At 55.7% G+C, this 18890-nt stretch overlaps 1 protein-coding gene across 2 annotated transcripts in view; it reads left to right on the forward strand.

Moving 5' to 3' along the window:
- Positions 1 to 1138: 1138 nt before the first annotated feature.
- MARK4 (microtubule affinity regulating kinase 4) overlaps positions 1139 to 18890 on the forward strand; it is a 29937-nt gene continuing 12185 nt past the window's right edge. For both annotated transcript variants that reach the window (XM_043899478.1, XM_043899476.1), the window contains exons 1-10: positions 1139 to 1509; positions 6225 to 6425; positions 8680 to 8733; positions 8831 to 8879; positions 9603 to 9668; positions 9751 to 9821; positions 10947 to 11003; positions 13601 to 13837; positions 17155 to 17274; positions 17721 to 17820. In XM_043899478.1, coding sequence (XP_043755413.1) covers positions 1459 to 1509; positions 6225 to 6425; positions 8680 to 8733; positions 8831 to 8879; positions 9603 to 9668; positions 9751 to 9821; positions 10947 to 11003; positions 13601 to 13837; positions 17155 to 17274; positions 17721 to 17820 — 1006 coding nt within the window. In that variant the 5' untranslated portion in view covers positions 1139 to 1458. The remainder of the gene's footprint in view (positions 1510 to 6224; positions 6426 to 8679; positions 8734 to 8830; positions 8880 to 9602; positions 9669 to 9750; positions 9822 to 10946; positions 11004 to 13600; positions 13838 to 17154; positions 17275 to 17720; positions 17821 to 18890) is intronic.

Below are 18890 nucleotides of genomic sequence, written 5' to 3' on the forward strand. Positions count from 1 at the left end.
ACAATCAGCTTGTGAGCTGGCTCCAGCAGGCTGCTATCATTGTCAAACCAGTTTTTTAGAAAGGGAAACTGAGGTTCAGGAAGACGTTCACACAGACATCGATCCCAGGCAAGGGCTGAATCCAAGGCCAGGACAGTGTCCCTCTTCCTTTCACTCCACCCTGGTCTGGAGGGGACGCATGGTCCCCACGGCACTGTGTGATCTCAGCCAAGCCCTTGACCTCTCTGGTCTCAGTTTGCCTAGCAGAATACTTGGGCCAGGTTCTTTTGCACCTACTTCAGCCCCGCTAGGAAGGCAGCATGCAGATCCTCCCCCTCCCTTTACAGAAGTGTGAAACTGAGGCCCAGAAAGAGCCAGTGCCTGTCCTGAGTCTCAGAGCTGGACACAGAGTCCTGGGACCTCAACTGGGTCGCAAAGGAAAGGAGACTGCAACCCACAACCTTGGGGCCTGGAGTTTTCTGGGAGGTGGGAGGCAGCATGGCTAGAGAGGTTGGTCACCCTTCCTCAGTGGCTCCGCCCAGACACCGTCCCCGCAAGCATCCTTAGCCCGCGGTCCCCAGAGCTTCCTGGACTGGCGAGGAGGCGGGGCTGGGAGGGAGAACAGGGAAGCGCCGCCGGCCTGGTTGTTGCCTTTGGGGGCTTCTCTGTCAGTCCCGCGTCTTTCTCTCCATTCTCTTCTCGGGTCCCTGCACCTCCGTCCCTCCTTCTGTCTCTGTGCGTGGATCGATCAGTCTCTGTCGCTCTCTGTGTCTCTCACCCTGTCTGTCTGTCTGTCTCTCCCAGCGTTTCTCCCTCGTTCTGCCTTTCTGTCTTTTGGCCACTCCGTCGTCTGGCTGCCTGTTCATCTCTTTGTGTCTCTGTTTCTCCCTGCCCTTGTCTCTCGATCTCTTTGTGTCTCTTTGTGTCTCTCTTCCTGGGCCTCCCCGTCTCTGCGCCTCTGGCACCGTGCCTCGGCCTTTCTCACTCCTTCTCTTCCGGTGAGTCTCCGCTCTCCGGTGAGAACCTGCTCCGAGCCGACGAGCCCAGACCTGCCTCCGCCCCCAGAGCGCCCGGCCGGCCCCGGCCTGCGCCTTTAAGTGCCGGCGGCGGGGGGCGGGGTCTCCGTGGCCCCGCCCCGCGCGCCCCGCCCCCTGACGTCCCTTCCTCCCCAGCCCCTCCGCCGCCTCCCTCCGCCGCCGCCCGGGCCGGCTCCGCGCCCCCTCCCCGGCCCCCGCCCTCCCGCCTGCCCGTCGCCCCCATGGCGCCCCGGGCCCCCGCCGTTCGGGGCCACTAGGACCCTCGGCATCCCTTTCCCTCCCCCGCCCTGCCCCCTCTTCCACGGCGCGAACCCGGGTGTCCGCGGCGCCCAGCTTTTGAGCTCGCGTCCCCAGGCCGGCGGGGGGGGAGGGGACGACAGGGGACGCCGGGACCCCCGCCCCCCCCCGACCCGGCCGCCCAGTCTCCCGGGACTCGGAGAAGATGTCTTCGCGGACGGCGCTGGCCCCGGGCAACGATCGGAACTCGGACACGGTGAGTGGGGCCCGGCCCCTTGGGGAGCCCCGGCTGGGTCTGGCCGCCGAACCCCTCGTCCTGCTGTGCCCCTGGCCACACAAGCCCCTACCTTCGTTTTCCCAGCCCGGCCCGCCACCCCCCGACCCCCGCCCGGACTTCCAGGCCTCTCGACCCTCCCCCACTCACTCCTTAGCCCAGCCCGACCCCTGGGGGCGCCCCCCTCGCGGGACCCCTCTCTTGTCCCTCTGCAGACCGCTTCCGCTCGGGTCTCTTCTCTCCAGGAAGCCCCCTCCCCTGCGTTGCAGGAGCCCCTCCCTTCTCCGGCGTGTTCTTAAGCCCCTTCCCCTCCAGGCCGCCCGCATCCGACAGCTGGCCCCCTCCAGGATTTGCCAGGCTCCTGACCCCAAGGCCCAGCCCGGGCCCCCGCTCCCCAACCCAGGAAGGCCTGGCCCGGTGCTGCCTCTGCCCCTGGCCTTCCCCGACAGGATCTGGGTGCCGGGCTCCCCATGATCCCCTCCTCTCATCCACAGCTTTCCGGCCCTCCAGAATCCTCCTGGCTCCTGTGGGCACCCCCTCACAGGAAGCCAGTTCCACCTTTCCTGGGCCGAGGGCCCTTTCTAGCTTGTTCAAGGTCTCTCCACTTCCAAGGCCTGGTCCCCATCTTCCAAGCAGCCCTGTCTCTGGATCCTCAGCACCTCCCATCCCCACAGATCCCCCCAGACCCTCGCTGGTCTCTTCCTCTCCCAGGAAACCTTGGCCTCCAACTTCCAGGCCCCCCCAGCTCAGTCTCGGATTTCTAGGCCCTGAACCAGTCTGACTCCAGGCCTCATCCTTCCTGTATCAACTCCTCTGCTTCAGGCAAGCCCCCTCCTCAAGCCCCCAACCCTGTGACCCCCCCCTCCTCACAGGATACTACCTCACCCCTTAGGCTCCAGGCCCCCATCCCTTCCGCTGCCCCCAGGGCCTCCCTCTTCCTTGCCAGGGGGTCTGGCCTCCTAGGGAAGCCCCCTCCTCAGCGTCAGAGCCCTTCCTTAGCTCACAAGGACTGGTCCCAGATCTTTCTTCCAGAAGACTCCTGGGCTTGAAGCTCTGGTCTTGCCCTGCTCTAAGCCCTCTTCTCTTGGGGTCTGTCCTCTGGGAGCCTTCTCCCCAGGTTCCTAGGCCCCTGACCTCCCACCAGGCTCAGCCTTTGTTCCTTGGATCCACTGCTTGCCTGGGAAGCCCCTTCCCCAGGATTTCAGGCCCCTGGACCTTTCTCTGGTTCCAGGGACTGCACCTAGAAACCCTCTTCTTTAACTTCTAGGAGTTTTCTCAAGACCCAGGCCCCTGGCTCAGGTATCCTTGGCTGCTGACTTCCGCTGTCCCATGGCTTGGACCCTTCCCTCTATTCCCAGGTCCCCCTGCCCCTACACCACAGCCCAGAACAACCCCAGGGAGATTCCCCCAATTCCTCATTTCCCTGATTTCTGATTACTCTCAGCGCTTCTAAAGACTCTCCCACCAAACAATGCCAGACTTTTCCCCAGCTGGGTTCTTCATCGCTTTCCCCCCAGGGCGTTCTGCCAGCTCCCTGCCAATCCCCAGCCACCCTCACCCTAGGTGCCCACCAGAGAGTTTTGTCTCTGTCCCTTCGCCTCGCAGGACCCTGCCTCAGAAAACTGTCCCTCATCACCATCACCACTGCTGCCACCGGCCATCATGCTCCGGGCCAGACTCTGATTTGGAGTCTCCAATGAGAACCACCACTCCCCCAGTCACCCCAGGCTGTGACAGGGAGCCCACAGGCCTGGCTCTGCCAGCCGCTTTGCCCTGTGACCTCAGATAGCTGGTTCTCGCCTCCTGAGCCTGTTTCCTGCCCTGCAAAATGGGGGTGATCACTTGAATTCCTCAGAGGATTAGTCGAGATGATAGGGGCAAAGCCTGGCACACAGGACGCGCTCCACACGTGTTCACAGCTATTGTGACTGTGGGTGCGAGTCAGACGGCGGTGGACCCTCAGTGCAGGCCTGTCATGGGTTGCTGTGCGGGCTTGCAGGCACATTCCCTGCATGGAGCCTCAGTTTCCTCACCTCTAAATGGGATTGATGGTAGCACCTCCCTGTTAGGGATGTTGTAAAAGGAGCCGAAGAGAGATTGTGAGTAAGATGCATAGGGCCAGGCCTATTGTAGCTGCTATTATTGTTGTTGTTGTTATGACTTTGGTTATCCAGAGAAGCATAAGTTCACATCTAGTTTCTGTCCCGCCCTAGCTGTGTGACCTCGGGCAAGTGACCTCACCTCTCTGAACCTCAGTTTCCTCATCCGGCAAACAGGGCTCATACAAGCACTTCCTTCTCTTGTTCAGATGTGTGGGGAAATTCGGGGATGCTTAATTCTCCCCTCTCCTCCCAACTCTAGTCTGTGAGACCTGCTTGTCGGTCCTGGCAGAGGGTCACCTCTCTCCTTGTGGAATCCGAGGTCATACCCCCGTCCTTTGCCACCTGGATGTGATGCCGCCTGCCATGACAAGAGCCATGTGGGGTCATGCCCAAGTTCCAGGCCCCCTACCACCCAGCCTCTGGAGGTTCCCTAGCAACAGGCCCAGTGTTGGGGCGCCAGCCGGTCGGGAGGGAGCCGGGCCAGCTGCTGGTGCTGGCCAATTTTAGCTCCCGCCCCCAGCCCCTGGGGGCTTTATCACCCACTGCCCCAGCGGTCCCTTGCAGGGTCCCTCAGCCACGCTGCCTTCAGTGGGATGCCAGCCCAGCCCCAGTTGGCTCCCCTGGTGCCACCTAATGGGGATTCTTCTCCAAGCCTTTATCTGGGTGAGAATCAGAGCCGTTATCTGCCAGGATCTCCAGCTCCCTTCCCACCTTCCCCTGGGAGGAGGCCCAGGGTTGTGAGCAGCCCAGCGGGGGATGTGGGAAGGAGCTGGGGGCTCAGGAGTCTGCAGAGCCAGGTTCAAATCCTAGGCACTCTGCTCCTTCTGCCCTGTGACCTTGGGCAAGGTCCTGACCGTTCCTCAGCCCTGGGGTCCCCGTGTAGGGAGTGTGGATCATAACTGGGCCCCCCTCGGAGGCCAGGGTGGTGGCACGGTGGGCTGCAGGCGGGTGGCTAGGGCTCCAGCACTGCGGTTGTCTGCCCCTCACGGGAACATTACCTCCCTGTTTCTTATGAATGGACCGTGTGACCTTGACAAGGCAGCATCTCACCGCAAGCCTCAGTTTCTCCTCTGGAATGTGGGGGTGCTGGTGCCGCCCTCAGTGGGCTGCTGTGGGGGTTAAATGCAGATGAGGTGCATTAAGGCCCAGGATTTGGCCCATAGTAAAGGCCACTTAATAAAAATGACAGGAGCGTGAGGCAGTGCAGTGTGGCCAAGGGGAAGACATCAGCTCTGTGGTACATGGTCTGGGTTCAGGTCCCAGCTATGAACCTCAGTTGAAAGTGAAAGTGTTAGTCACTCAGTCATGCCCAACTCTTTGCGATCCCATGGACTATATGTAGCTCTCCAGGCTCCTCTGTCGCAGAAATCTCCAGATAAGAATACTGGAATGGGTAGCCATTCCCTTCTCCAAGGGGTCTTTCCAACCAAGGGATTGAACTCAGGTCTTCTGCATTGCAGGCAGATTCTTTACCATCTGAGCCACCCGCGCAGCCCTGAGCCTCAGTTTCCCTACCTGTAAAATGGGGATGATGATACCTTAATGACCAGTGCTCATTAGATGTTGGTCCACATCACTGTTAAGTGGCCTGGCAGAGTCCCTGCAAGGAGCTGCCCTGGGCCCTCCTCTTTGTCGCATATCTAGCCTTCTCTCTTCCTCAGTTCCCCATCCTCCTGAGTCCCATCCCCCAGCCCTGGGAGGGGCTCAGGGACAGCACAGGATCTGAGCTGAGCTGTCTTGCCTGGGGCCTCTGTCTCCCGCACCCTGGGCCCCAGCTCTGAAAGGGAGTCACAGTCCCTGGGGCTCACAATGAGGGCAGGGCAGCCAGGAGCAGGCAGGTGACCTGCGTGGGGAGAAGCCCAGGAGGGACAGGACGGCAGGAACAGAACGTCAGGGACAGCTTGTGGCGTGGCGTGGGAGACCGCGGGTCCCAGTGTGGATGGAGCTGCGGTGTTTCACAGGGAGGTGGTGGCAGTGGGGGGCGATCGAGGAGGCAACAAAGTTTCCTACAGGAGGAAGGTTCAGGGTGTGACCTACAGTGTCAGGGTGGAATGAAAGACGGTTGGTTACAGTGTTTGGAGTAGAACTGGGGGCAGTAAGGATCAGAAGAAAACATTAGGAGCAGGAAACTGGGAGTGAAATGTTGATAGGTGGGTTTGCCATGGAATTGAGAGGCTGGGTGGGGACAGATAGATAATATGGAAAGTTGGGAGCAGTGACGGTTGGGGTAGAGGGTTGAGCTCAGACATGGGGGTTGAGGGCTGCAGCATTAGAATAAAGTATCTTGGAGCTGATGGAGGTCCCAGTAATTAGGAAAGGAAGTTGAGGCAGGGGTAGCCTGATCACAGGGAGGGGTAAAGAGGAAGACAGCTGATATCTGGGGTCCCGAGTGCCTAAGAGTTGGGGGGCCCCCAGCATCTTTGTTCTTGGAGACATCTTTTTGGAGAGGATAGGGGAACCAAAGGCCTCTGTCTCCCGTGGGTTTGCAAAGGGCCTTGAGGGGGGGCAGTGGCCATGGCTGGAGTTAACCGCCCCAGCACACTGGCGGGATGGACGGGCACTGCCTGCCACTCATCCTCCGTCTCCCCCACTCAGCATGGCACCCTGGGCAGCGGCCGCTCCTCGGACAAGGGCCCGTCGTGGTCCAGCCGCTCCCTGGGCGCCCGCTGCCGGAACTCCATCGCCTCCTGTCCCGAGGAGCAACCCCACGTGGGCAACTACCGCCTGCTGAGGACCATCGGGAAAGGCAACTTTGCCAAAGTCAAGCTGGCCCGCCACATCCTTACCGGTCGGGAGGTCAGTGAGGGGAGGGGCAGGGCTGGGGGCAGAATCCTGCAGCCCTGGTGCTTGGTGGGAGGAGGTCAGGCTTGGCCCTCACTTGGCTTTGTGAGCGTAGGTAAATCTCACTCTCAGAACATCTCAGATTTTTGTTCTAGAACAACCCAAGTAGGAGAAGAGAGCTAGTTTCAGGCATCCCTGGAATTGTGGGATTGTCTCAGTCAGATCACAGGCAAGCCACGTGCAGGGTCCCTTTGAAGTCACGTGGCTTTTGTGCCTAAACCGAGGCCGTGCGTGCATGCTAAGTCACTTCAGTCGTGTCCGCCTCTTTGTGACCCCGTGAACTGTAACCCACCAGGCTCCTCTCTCCATGGGATTCTGCAGGCAAGAATATTGGAGTGGGTTGCCATGTCCTCCTCCAGGGAATCTTCCCCACCCAGGGATCAAACCCATGTCTCTTATATCTCTTGCATTGGCAGGCGGGGTTCTCTGCCCCTACTGTCATCTGGGAAGCCCCTACACCTAGGCCACCTCCCTGTTTTAATGGTGGACTTTGGTTCAATGGAATCTTGTAGTGATCTTGATTGAGAATGCAAGAGGTTTGTTCATGTTTACGCACCCTCCCCACCCGGCCTTCTAAGGTGGGCGTGTGTGTGTGTATATATGCACACACTGGGTGTGGCAGCAGTGTTGCAGAAATGGAGGGGAGTCTCTAACTCACCCTCAGTGGGGGAGAAAAACAGATAGTGGGTGTGTTTATGAGCCCTCTCACCTCTTTCAGTTTTAGAGAAGGCGACAGGAAGCAGTCTTTCCTGCTCTCACGCTGTCTATGCCACACTCACCAAAGATACCAGGCCCCAGTGGTTTTATGGGCAGATTGTACCGAACATTCCAGTTTTGTGCCAGTTACTTCCAGAGACTAGAGAGTTTCCGCTGCCGAGTTTATGTGCTTGTTCAACAGTGACAGTGAAATCAGGCGAGATGTAAAACCGTAGGCCAGTCTTACGTGTGAATATAGAGAGAGAAACCTTCGACAAAATATTAGCAAATAGACTCTGACATATCAATTAAAGAAAGCTGTGTGGTGACAAAGCTGGGTTTATCTGAGGAATGCACAGTTCTTTTCAAATTGACAATTTATTCATGTACTTTGCCACATTCACAGATTCAAGGACAGAAACCATATGATCATCTCAATACTGGCATAAAAAGTGCCTGTCGAGATTAAAAACCCATTTGTGAAAATATAAAGGAAGCTTAGGAACCCTCTTCCCCCACAAAAAGTGCATTATTCCCCTCACGTGAGTTTTGAACATGACTCCAGGGGTTTCTTAGGGAACAGAACCTCCCAGGGGAAGAGTTCTGTAATCCAGTGGATCTGGGGTGACTGGAGGTAACCCCAAAACTCTTTGAGAAAACTGAAGACCTAAGCTGGATTAAGACTTTTGAAGTGCTGTACCCTAATGTGTAATTCAAAATAAAAACTTAGCTAAACAGCAAGATAAGTATAAAGAGGCTTCAATAACATTTTGATTTTTCCCCAGTAATGACTATCCCAAAGCTTTTTCAAAACTAGCTATAGATTTTAAGTGTGTAAAAGGTTGACTCTGTCAAGCTGCACAAGTTCAAACCCCAGCCCACAAACTTCCCAGCCATATAACCTTGGCCATGTTGTGGAACAGCTCTGTGCCTCAGTTTCCCCATTTGTGAAAATGAGGATAACCTCACAGGGTTGTTGGGAGGATTCAGAGAGTTCTCACTTAGGGGCTTTCCTGGTGGTCCAGTGGTTGACTCTGCTTCCAATGCAAAGGGTGCAGGTTGACTCCCTGGTTGGGGGACTAAGATCCCACATACCAGGTGGCCAAAAAGAAGAATTGTCATTTGTAAAGCACAGAGCCCAGGGCCTGGCTTTTGTGACTACGTGGTGCATGTGAGCTCTGGTTATTATTTCTTGTTCCACCGTGTGAATGGTCTGAGATGCCCTCCCAAAGGGCCCCCCTCAGGGTCTCGGTCACCCTCACTCTGGACAGGCCCCTGGAGCAGCCCCAACCAGACCCCATGATGGAATAGGGGATATTTCCCTGGACATGGTGAGAACAGCATATGCAAAGGCCTTGAGGTTCCAATCCCCATCCACTAAGAATGGCCCGGGTTGAGGGCTGTTTCTGAAAGGGGACAAAGGAAGGACACACTAGGGTGTCTGGATGAGGGAACCTTTCCCAGCTCGAGGGCCTGTGATACCTTGACCTTTCCCCCTTTCTTCCATCTCCAGGTCGCCATCAAGATCATCGACAAAACCCAGCTGAACCCCAGCAGCCTGCAAAAGGTGAGACCCAGGGAGTGGGAGCAAGGCGGGGGAAAGGTTGGGGAGGGGGTCCTTGAAACACCCCATCCTCATCTTTCTCTTTTTTCCTTTCTTCCAGCTGTTCCGAGAAGTCCGTATCATGAAGGGCCTAAACCACCCCAACATCGGTGAGGAGAAGGGAGTGGGTTCAGTGGATATCAACCAGGGCACTTGGGAAAAGAGAATCAGGGGGAAGAGAGAACTGCCTGTTATAGTAATTAGAAAGACCTGTTTTCTCATAGCAATATCCCTGCTTCCTGGCTGTGTGACCTTGGGTGAGTCACTCAACCTCTCGGAGCCTCAGTGTCCTCCTCTGGAGTGGGGGGTGATAAGAGGGCTTATTACTTCAAGGTCACTGTGAGGACTGGATAAGATCGTGCATGCAGAACACTTAGTTCGGAGCTAAGCTGTGGGAGCCGCGCTGATTATTGTCATCAGCAACATCCATTGTCATTGTCATCATTAGTCAGAGCCGAGAGAGTGAGGTCTTTACCAGTGAAGCCGGATATGGCCTGGCCTGAATGTGGCCGCAACATTTATTTATCCGTCTGTTCATGTACTCAGTGAGTATTCCCTGAGTGGCTGCCCATGTGCCAGACTCTGGGGCCCAGCAGTGAAGACAACAAGCACATGTCCCCAGTCTCACAGAGCTGACATTCTTGTGAGGAAGTGGAGATAGTGGTCAAGTGGGGTCAGGGAGTTTGGAAAAATCTTGCCATCAGTAGGGAGCCATTGACTATTCTTGAGTAAGAGGCATCGTGGTCAGCACATGCGCAGTTACCAAGTATGGGTGGAAGGTGAGGGGTCTCTTCTCGCCTAACCCCTCTACCACCACCCCCCGGCCATTGCAGTGAAGCTCTTCGAAGTGATTGAGACGGAGAAGACACTGTACCTGGTGATGGAATATGCAAGTGCTGGTGAGGCCTCTCCCCTCCCTGCCCTGCTCTCTGCGCCACCCCCCCCGTCCCCCGCCTGACCCACTCGGCCTCTGCCCTGCAGGAGAAGTGTTTGACTACCTCGTGTCCCACGGCCGCATGAAGGAGAAGGAGGCTCGAGCCAAGTTCCGACAGGTCAGGGTCACGGCTGTGGGCGGGGCTGGGAGGGGCGCCCAGTCCCCAGGGACGAGGGTCTGATTGTGAGTCTGGGCTGTTGAAGGACCTGGGGGCGTGGCTTAAGTCGGGGTGGGGGTGAAGGTGGACAGTTAGGTGGCCATGGGCATGCAGAGACCCAGGTGTGAGGATATTCAGATGGAGGGGTGCAGCTGCCTAGCTGGGTGGGTGAGAGGACTAAGCATGGAGGTGCCCAGGTAGGCGAGTGTCCGGTGTGTGAGTGTGAAGGTGTGCCCAGTATATAGGAGTGTGCCTAAGAGGGCATGCAGGTACCAGGGTGCTGAGGTGTGTAAGTAAAAGAGTGTGGGTGTCCAGGTATATAGGTGTGTAGCTCTTTGGGTAAAAGTGCATATGGTAGCTGGGGTGTATGGGTGAGGGGACCCCAAGTGGGGGTATCTGAAGTTTGTGGTAAGAGGGCACAATATATATGGGTGCCCAGCTGCATGGTTTCAGCTGTGTGGCAGTGAGGATGCTCGGGTGTGTAAGGAGGTGCACGGGAGCCCAAGGCTGGGCATGTAGGTTGATGGGCCAGAGAGTATACGGCACGAGGATGTCCAGGTGGATAAGGAGGAGTGTGGACGTCCAGGTGCGTGGCAGTGAGGATGCTCAGGTATGTAAGAGGGTTTGGCGGGTGAAGAGAGCAAGCATGTTGATCCGGGACTGTCCGGCTGTTGGACGCAGCTATACTGGTGCGCAGGGCTCAAGCCCTGGTGTGTTGGGGCTGCCTGTCTGAGTTTGGGTGTATGATGTTCTCGCGTGTGTTTCTCGACATGAAAGTCAGGAGGGGCCAGTCCTGTTGCCTTGGTGCTGACGTCCCTGCCAGGAGGGTGTCCCGGTGTCTAGTACGGGACGTGCAGGTGTCCGGGTGGAGGCGGTGTGGGTGCAGCTCCCTCTTCATTTCCTGCCGTGACTGAGTGGGGAGTGGGCAGAGTTAGCGCTCGGTGGGGACCCAGCATCACGGCCTGTGCTTGGGGAGGCCTGGAGTCCAGAGCTCGGTCGCAGGTGGGTTCGTGGGATCTCTGAGGGAGGCTGAGAGCCCTGGGGGCCACCAGTAACCAGGCTCCCCTCTTCTCCCCGCCCCTGCAGATCGTGTCGGCTGTGCACTACTGTCACCAGAAAAACATCGTGCACCGGGACCTGAAGGTGAGCCCCCAGCTCAGCCCACAGGCGCCTGCATGTCCCCAGGCCCGCCGGGGCACCCCGTGCCCTCCACGTCTCCCTTCCTTCCCTCCTCGGGCTCCTCCCTCAGCGTCCAGAACCCCTTGACTTTTCCCCAGGCTTCTGTGGCAAAAAACAAGGCCAGCCGAAGCGGGGAGCAGGTGGGGGCGGGGACAGGAGGAGTGAACAAAGGGGAAAGAAGCAAAGTGTCCCCGAGCGGCCTTGGACAGCGACATGTGTCCGGGCAAGGTCGCTGGAGCGCAGCCAGGAAGGAACGTCACTCTCAGAGTCTCCGGAGACTTTAGAACATTCAGGAAGCCTCGAGAATTGAGATCTTAGAGCCCCAGAGTCCCACAGCCTCCAGGGTATCGTAGTCACAGGCATCTTTGAACTTGAGAGGGAGGGCGAGTGCCTGGCGGGGACCGGCGACTCAGCAGGGCCTCCCCTGCTCCGCCCCAGCACCGGGCTGAGCTGTGTCCCAGGGCCCCCGCTCCACACCTCCCCGCCGAGAGAACCTCCTTTCTCAGCAATGCTCGTCCCAGACCAGAGAAAGAAACGTGTGTCGGGTCCGAATCAGGTTGCCTGTTGTCATGATGGTGATTTCTTGAGCTCCCGCTGTGTCTCAGGCCCTGGGCTGAGTACTTAGAACTGCTTCTCACGGTTTCCACCGCAGAATCCTGGGTTTGTTTGAGTGGCTTCAGTTCCCAAGCCATTGTGGACAGGGACTTGGGTAAAGTGTAATAAAAATTAAAGGAAAAAGAGATGTATAAAGCACAAGCCCAAGGAACTTCCCTGGTGGTCCAGTGGTTAGAACTCCATGCTTCCACCGCAGGGAGCAGAGGTTCGATCCTTGGTCAGGGAACTAAGATCTCTGCATGCAACCCAGTGAGACCAAAAAAATAGAAGAAAAAATACAAGCCTGATTTTTAAGATGATTATTATTAGAGTAAAAAAAAAAAAACAACAGAAAATTCTGTCAAACTGCTGTAGAAGTTTGGAAACACTGCCTCTGTGCTGCTGAAATCCCCACACAGCCCCCTGAGGCAGCTCCTCAGAGACTGGAGTTTGCCCTGCAGGGGTGTGAGTGAGCCATTGTGAACAGCCTGAAGGACGCGCGCCCCCTGGTGGAGGGTCCTGGAAGTGGCTAAAAGGGGACTCGGGGATCCGGTTAGTGCACCCAGGGGACCCACCAGGAGGAGCAACCCAGAAGTGAGGGTGGGGCTGAACTCTGGAGCCTCAGATGCCATGACGGGGAGTGTCACCCCTGAGCAAGATGGAGGTGCCCCTGGATTGAGGTTCGCTGTGTGTCTGTGTGGGTTCTGTCCCTTTGTTGGGTCAGAGGTGCTGAAGGGTGGTACCGAAATGTATCACCAGGAGGGAGGGGAACCAGGAGGAAGCCCCACACACTGGGTTGGGGAAGGGCGGAGGTTGGCAGCGTTCTGAAGGGTAGGTTTTTTGTGCATCGTTGTGTAGTTAGCACACCAGAAGAAGAGGGATGCTGGAGGCTCCTTCCACACTCGGGCTATGGAAATGGCAGGCCTCTTCTGGGTTCCAACTCTGCTACTTTCATGCTCTCAGGGAGGCATGAGGTAGCCCCACTGAGCCTCGGTTTCCTTGCCTATGAAATGGCAAATACACAAACACCTGCCACCAAAAATAGACAAAAACCTACACATAGCATATAAAGTATTTATTGAGTGCTGACTCTGTCCCATGTGCTGTGATGAGCACTTTTCAGTGAACCCCAAAACCACCTGTGAGGCTGGTGCTATAATGACCTTCAGTTTGCACATCAGAAACCGAGGCACAAAGAGGGCTGGTAATCCACCCAAAGTCACACAACCAGTGAGTGGTAGAGCTGGGATTCAAAGCTAGGGTTCTTCTAGAACCTGTACTTTAGCCCCTCATTATGTAGCTACTTTTATAAAGGATAGTCTAAAAGCCCAGTGCATAGTAGGTGCATAATAAGTTTTGTATGCAATGATTTTCATTTTTATAAGTGTTGAGCAGCCCATCCTCCTTTTTTTTCTGCTGGATGAACTGAGACTCAGAGACAGGCAGGGGGTTTCTTGAGGACCTTCAGCCCTGCAGGCCACATGGGAGAATAAGAGCTAACATTATGTAGCACTTATTGTTATTAAGTCGCTCAGTCCTGTCTGACTCTTTGCGACCCCATGGACTGTGGCCCACCAGGCTCCTCTGTCCAGGGGGTTTCCCAGCCAGGAATGCTGTAGCGGGGTGCCATTTCCTTCTCCAGGGGATTTTCCCGGACCAGGGATGGAACCCACGTCTCCTGCATTGGCAGGTGGATTCTTTACTGCTGAGCACCAGGGAAGCCCATTACATAGCGCTTACTGGGCACGAACTATTGTCTGAGGCCTTTTGCACGGATTAAGTCACTTAGTTCTCACACATCCCTGTGAGGTCCTGATTATCCCTATCATATGGATGAGGAAACTAGGTCCAGAGAAGTAAAGTCACTGCCTGAGGTCACACAGGAAGAAGGGACAAGGCCGCGGCCGCTGCAGACTGTCCGGCTCTGGTGCCGCGCACATCCGCCCTCTGCCCTCCTTGCTTGGCAGGCTGAGAACCTCCTGCTGGACGCCGAGGCCAACATCAAGATTGCCGACTTTGGCTTCAGCAATGAGTTCACGCTGGGCTCGAAGCTGGACACGTTCTGTGGGAGCCCCCCATACGCTGCCCCGGAGCTGTTCCAGGGCAAGAAGTACGACGGGCCGGAGGTGGACATCTGGAGCCTCGGTGTCATCCTGTACACGCTCGTCAGCGGCTCCCTGCCCTTCGACGGGCACAACCTCAAGGTGCTGGGCGGGGCTGGCCCAGGGGCTCTGACTCCCCTGGGGACGGGGTCTCCGGCCTACACAGCTTCCATCCCCCAGATCCCTCCTCTGCAGAGGCCTGGAGGGGTGGGGCCGAGTTCTCAAGGCAAGACGGGGGTCAGGCAGGACCGCGTCAGGGTTCAGGAGGGTGCTTGGCAGCTGGCAAGCTTGGATTCAAATCCTGCTCACTCACCCATCCACTCAGTATATAGTTATTGTTTACCATCCACGAGTCGGGCTCTATTTTAAGTTTTGCAGACACAGGGTGAACAAAGGAGACGTGCTGCTCCCTGGGTGATCCCTGAAAACAGGCTGAGTGGGAGAAGCCAGTTACAAAAGGCCCCCCGTGGTAGATTCCATGCCTGTGAAGTGTCCAGAACAGGCAAATCACAGAGACTGAGAGCAGATCAGTGGTTGCCTAAGACGAGGGAGGCGGGGGGAGTTGGATGACAGGGTTTCTCCTGGGGGTAATGAAAATGTTCTAAAACGGATTTGAGTGATGACTGCAACAGCTCAGTGAATGTACTGAAAAACCGTTGAATGGTGCACTTAAAAAAAAAATCCTTCTCATGCTGACATTCTTGCAACAGAGCCAGGCAGAAAATAAAATAATAAGCAAAATATATAGCACATTAGATGCTGGCCAGTTCTATGGAAGGGGGTGGGAAGTGTGGGGTGAGTTGTAGTGTTGGGTTGTTTCTTTTTTTTTTCCTCCCTTTGAATTTTTTATTCTGAAACATGCTGATCAACAGAGAAGTTGTCAGACTAGAACAGAGGACAGTGGTCCTTTTCGGGAGATGCGCTGATCGCCAGCCCGTGGCCACATGTGCTGCATGTTATGTGTCTGCGTACGCTCGTGCTGTCCCTGCCATCGCAGTTCCCGATGGAACACATGGGAGTCCGTTGTAGACACCACGTCCCTTCCCCCTCTGAAGGTTGCGTACAGCCGGGATCTCCTGAGATGGGGCATTTTCCGTCCACAATCACGCTCAGGAAATCCAGCGCTGATGCAGTCCCCAGCTCTAACCCACGGCCCGTGCTCAGGTTTCATCAGTCATCCCAAGAATATCCTCAGCAGCTACTTTTTTCTCCTGCCCCAGTGTCCCCTCGGGTGCCCTCACTGCATTCGGTTGTCCTGTCTCTCTAGTCTCCTTTCATCTGGAACAGCTCCTCAGCGGTTCTTTGTCTTCCGCGGCCGGCAGTGATGAGTTCAGGCCAGTCATCTTACAGAAAGAGCCTCCCTCGGTCTGGGCTGCCCTGTTTCCTCCTGATTGGATCCAGGTGGTGCATTTCGGGTGGGAATTCCAAAACTCGGGCAGGAATGCTCAGGCCTGCTCAAAGTGGCCGTGAGGAGCAGTCAGGGGATCGGGGAAGTCATTGCCAAGAACAGGCCAGCAGAGCCCTGAGTGATGAGTCGGAGGGGCCCCTTGTTGCCATGGCATCAGCCAATCAGCCAACCCCTTCGAGCCTCAGTCTCCCCCTCTGTTCAGTGAGGACCCTAAAGCACCAGCCTCATAGCAGCGGAGTGAGGACTTGATGAGATCAGATAACAATCTTTCTGAGCCTCAAGTGTGAAATCAGGAGATCTTCCCAAAGGGCCAGGCCAGCATCTCACCTGCCCCAGGCTCTTGTCACTTCCTGCTGTCCTGGTTTCCCCACCAGGCTCCCCAGGCCTTGCTGGGTGAAGGAAACATGTGGCTGGGAGCCATGTCTGCTCTGTCATTTCCTTGCTAAGTGACCTTGTACAAGTCTCTTTCTGAACCTCTCCTTGTGGGGACACTTACAGCCAGACTGGGTGTGTGAGGCCCTTCACCAGGACTTGGCATCAGGCCAGAGTGTCACCCCTGGGAGCTGCCCTGGTGGAGGGGTCAGTGCCCCTTTGATTACTTCGCAGCATCACACGACAGAGGCAGTGTGGAGCGGTGGTCACACAGCACAGGCTCCAGGGCCCGACGGCCTGGCTTTGAACCCTTGCCCTGCCACTTTCTGGCTGCACAAACCCAGAGCAAGTGACTTAACCTCTCTGGGCCTCAGTCTCCTCTTCTGGAAAATGGGCGTCATGACCCTGCTCCATAGCATCCTTGTGAGCATAGATGTCATATGTGTGAAGCGCTTAGAACGCAGCTGGCTCATGATGAGGGCTCTGAAAGTGATACTTATCACTATGAAATATTCACGACCTTCCGGGCTGTGATAATGTGCAGTGTAGGAGGCTCCCCAGGCCCAGGCCTCATCCCGCCCTGTTAGGAGAAGGCACCCCGAGGAAACTCCCAGCCCAGGCCCTGGCACAGAGCTCCACCCAGAGACACCCCTTCCTCCCTTCACCTCCCACTCTATTTTCTCTCTCTCCCAGTTCTTTGTTCAGGATGGTAGGTGCTCCCCCAGGTCTGCCATGCCATGGAGCATGGAATTTTTTTTTTTTTTTGTAGCCTTGGCAGGGCCCTCCTAAAAAGCCCTAAAAAAAAGTCAGCATGTAAATCAGAGTTCCTTCTTGGAGACTGCCAGGGCCTCATAGCTTTTTGGAAAGACAGGTGCAGGGGACGGGCAGGATGCCCCTCTCGTCCCCTTTTGTAGACCTAGTCTCTCCTTTTGTTTTTATTTCTGACTGTGCCAGGTCTTGGTTGTGGCACACGGGCTTCTCTTACTGCAGAGCAGACTACACACAGCGCGGGCTCAGCTGTGGCAGCACGCAGGCTTTCTAGTCGCGAAAACAAGTGGGCTTAGTTGCCCCGTGGCATATGGGATCTTAGTTTCCCAGACCAGGGATTAAACCTGCGTCTCCTGCATTGGAAAGCAGCTTCTTACCTGGAGAAGTTCCCTAAACCTAGTATTTAAAAAGCACTTGCTCTGGGCCTGACTCGTGCTAGGCATTCACTTCTCTAAACTCACTCCTACCCTGGCCTGGAAAGTGAGCGCTGTGGTCCCTGTTTATAGATATGAAAACTAAGGCCCCAGAGGCCAACTACTGGCCCACCTCCCCTCTTATCTGGCTCATAGAACTCACCCACTCTGTAAGATTTCCTCAGAGTGAAAAGTTATATTGCTTTTTTTTTTAAAAAAAAAAAAACACCTATTTGAAAACTGCTGCATCTGTAACAGTGTTCCCATGTTACAGATGGGAACCGAGATCGAGAGAAAGTGGTGGGGTTTTTCCCACCACCTCAGGGCTAGGAGTTAGAGGCCCTGTCACTTCTGTCGGGCGATTGAGAAAGAGGAAGAGAAAGTGTGTGTGTGTGTGTGTGTGTGTGATGGTTGGGGAGGTGGGGTGGACCCCTCCCCCAGTAACCCCATCCCCCCAGGAGCTGCGGGAGCGAGTCCTCAGAGGAAAGTACCGGGTCCCTTTCTACATGTCAACAGACTGTGAGAGCATCCTGCGGAGATTTTTGGTGCTGAACCCAGCTAAACGCTGTACTCTCGAGGTGCGCTCAGCCCACGGTCCCACACCCCTCCCACTGAAGCCCTGTTGCCTGACGCGGTTCCTCTCCTCTGTCTAATCCGCCCCTGGAAGGTGATGGGAGCCCAGGAAAAGGCTCCTAGACTCATCCTGATGCCACCGCCCCCCCCAACAGCCTCGCCCACTCCCCGACATGCCAGTAATTAGCTAATGAGCTCCTAGGATGATTACAGGGTGCTGGGGGCCCAGATGATGCGGAGGAGGAAGGGTGGCTTCGGCAGGCTCCAGATGGGGGCTGGGGGTTGGGAGAAGAGGTGCTAGCTCTCAGGATGGCCTCGATTCTGGGGTGTTGGGCCTTGGAGGTGGGGGGCAAGGCAGGGCAGGAGCCCCATTTGGGAGCTATGTTTATATCCCAGTGTCTTCTGACATCTCTCTCTTTCCCCTTCTGTGTCCTGCTTCCGAATCCCGCAGCAAATCATGAAAGACAAATGGATCAACATCGGCTATGAGGGTGAGGAGCTGAAGCCATACACAGAACCCGAGGAGGACTTCGGGGACACCAAGCGAATCGGTGAGGGTCAGGGGAAGCAGGGCCGGGGGCTGCAGAGCCCAGAGAGGGAACTTCCCAGCACCTACCCCTTTGGTTAGTCCGTCAGCGAACCTTGCAAGGCACCTGGGGAGAGCAGAGAAGCTTGGGCTCTGGTCCCTGCCCTGCTACTTTCTAGCTGTGTGACCCTGGGCCAGTGGCTTCCCTTCTCTGTGCTTCTGTTTCCTTGTCTATAAAATGAGATCATCATAGAATCTGTCCTGTAAGTTTGTTATGAATGTTAAATGAATGAATTTATATAAAGCACTTACATTAGGCATGTAACAAGTGCTTTGTGTCATAGTAGGCATGTAATAAGTACTGTTGTGTTAGCTTTGACTGTTAACCCACAAGAACTCACAGGTGACTTCCAGGAGAGTTTGGACAAAGCCATCAGTAATCTGCATGCTTGAGAAAAACTCCCACCTTGGCACTTGCCTCACTCACCACCCCTTCAGTCCCAATCCCTTCAGCCCAGAGCCCTCGAACACTTGACCCTAAAGCATTAGCCCTGGAAGAGCCCCTTAGGAACCATCTAGTAAACTCTCACCCTGCAGCTGATGAAATTGAAGCCACCATCAGATCTGGCTGTGTTAATCAGGACTTCACAGTTGCAAGTAACAGAAAACCCAAGCCATTCTGGCTTCAACCAGAAAATAATAATTGGTTGATCCATATGAAATCACCATTTTCATAGCTCAGAAAATAACAGTATGAGCAGTTTCATGTGGTTTAACCTAATAGTGATGTTATTTCATTCACATAACTGAAAAGGCCATGATATACCCGCCTTCAGGCACAGCTGGATCCAGGTGCTCAGAGACAGTTGTTAGGAATCTTCTCAGTGGTGACTTTTTTCCCAGGCAGCTCTCCCTGCAGGAGCAAACTGACAACAGCATATCCCAGTGGTCCGGACACCTCAGCAGGAGGAGAAGCCACGTTCCTAATGTTCCAATGGAAGCTGTAGGGTGGGACCCATTGGCTACCCCTGAAGCAGTCAGTTTGACCTTGGGGATGGACCACTCTTTTATTGGCCAGAAGTGGGTCATATGCCC

The sequence above is a fragment of the Cervus elaphus genome, chromosome 4, assembly GCF_910594005.1.
Source record: "Cervus elaphus chromosome 4, mCerEla1.1, whole genome shotgun sequence".
In the NCBI taxonomy this organism is placed as follows: Eukaryota; Metazoa; Chordata; class Mammalia; order Artiodactyla; family Cervidae; genus Cervus; species Cervus elaphus.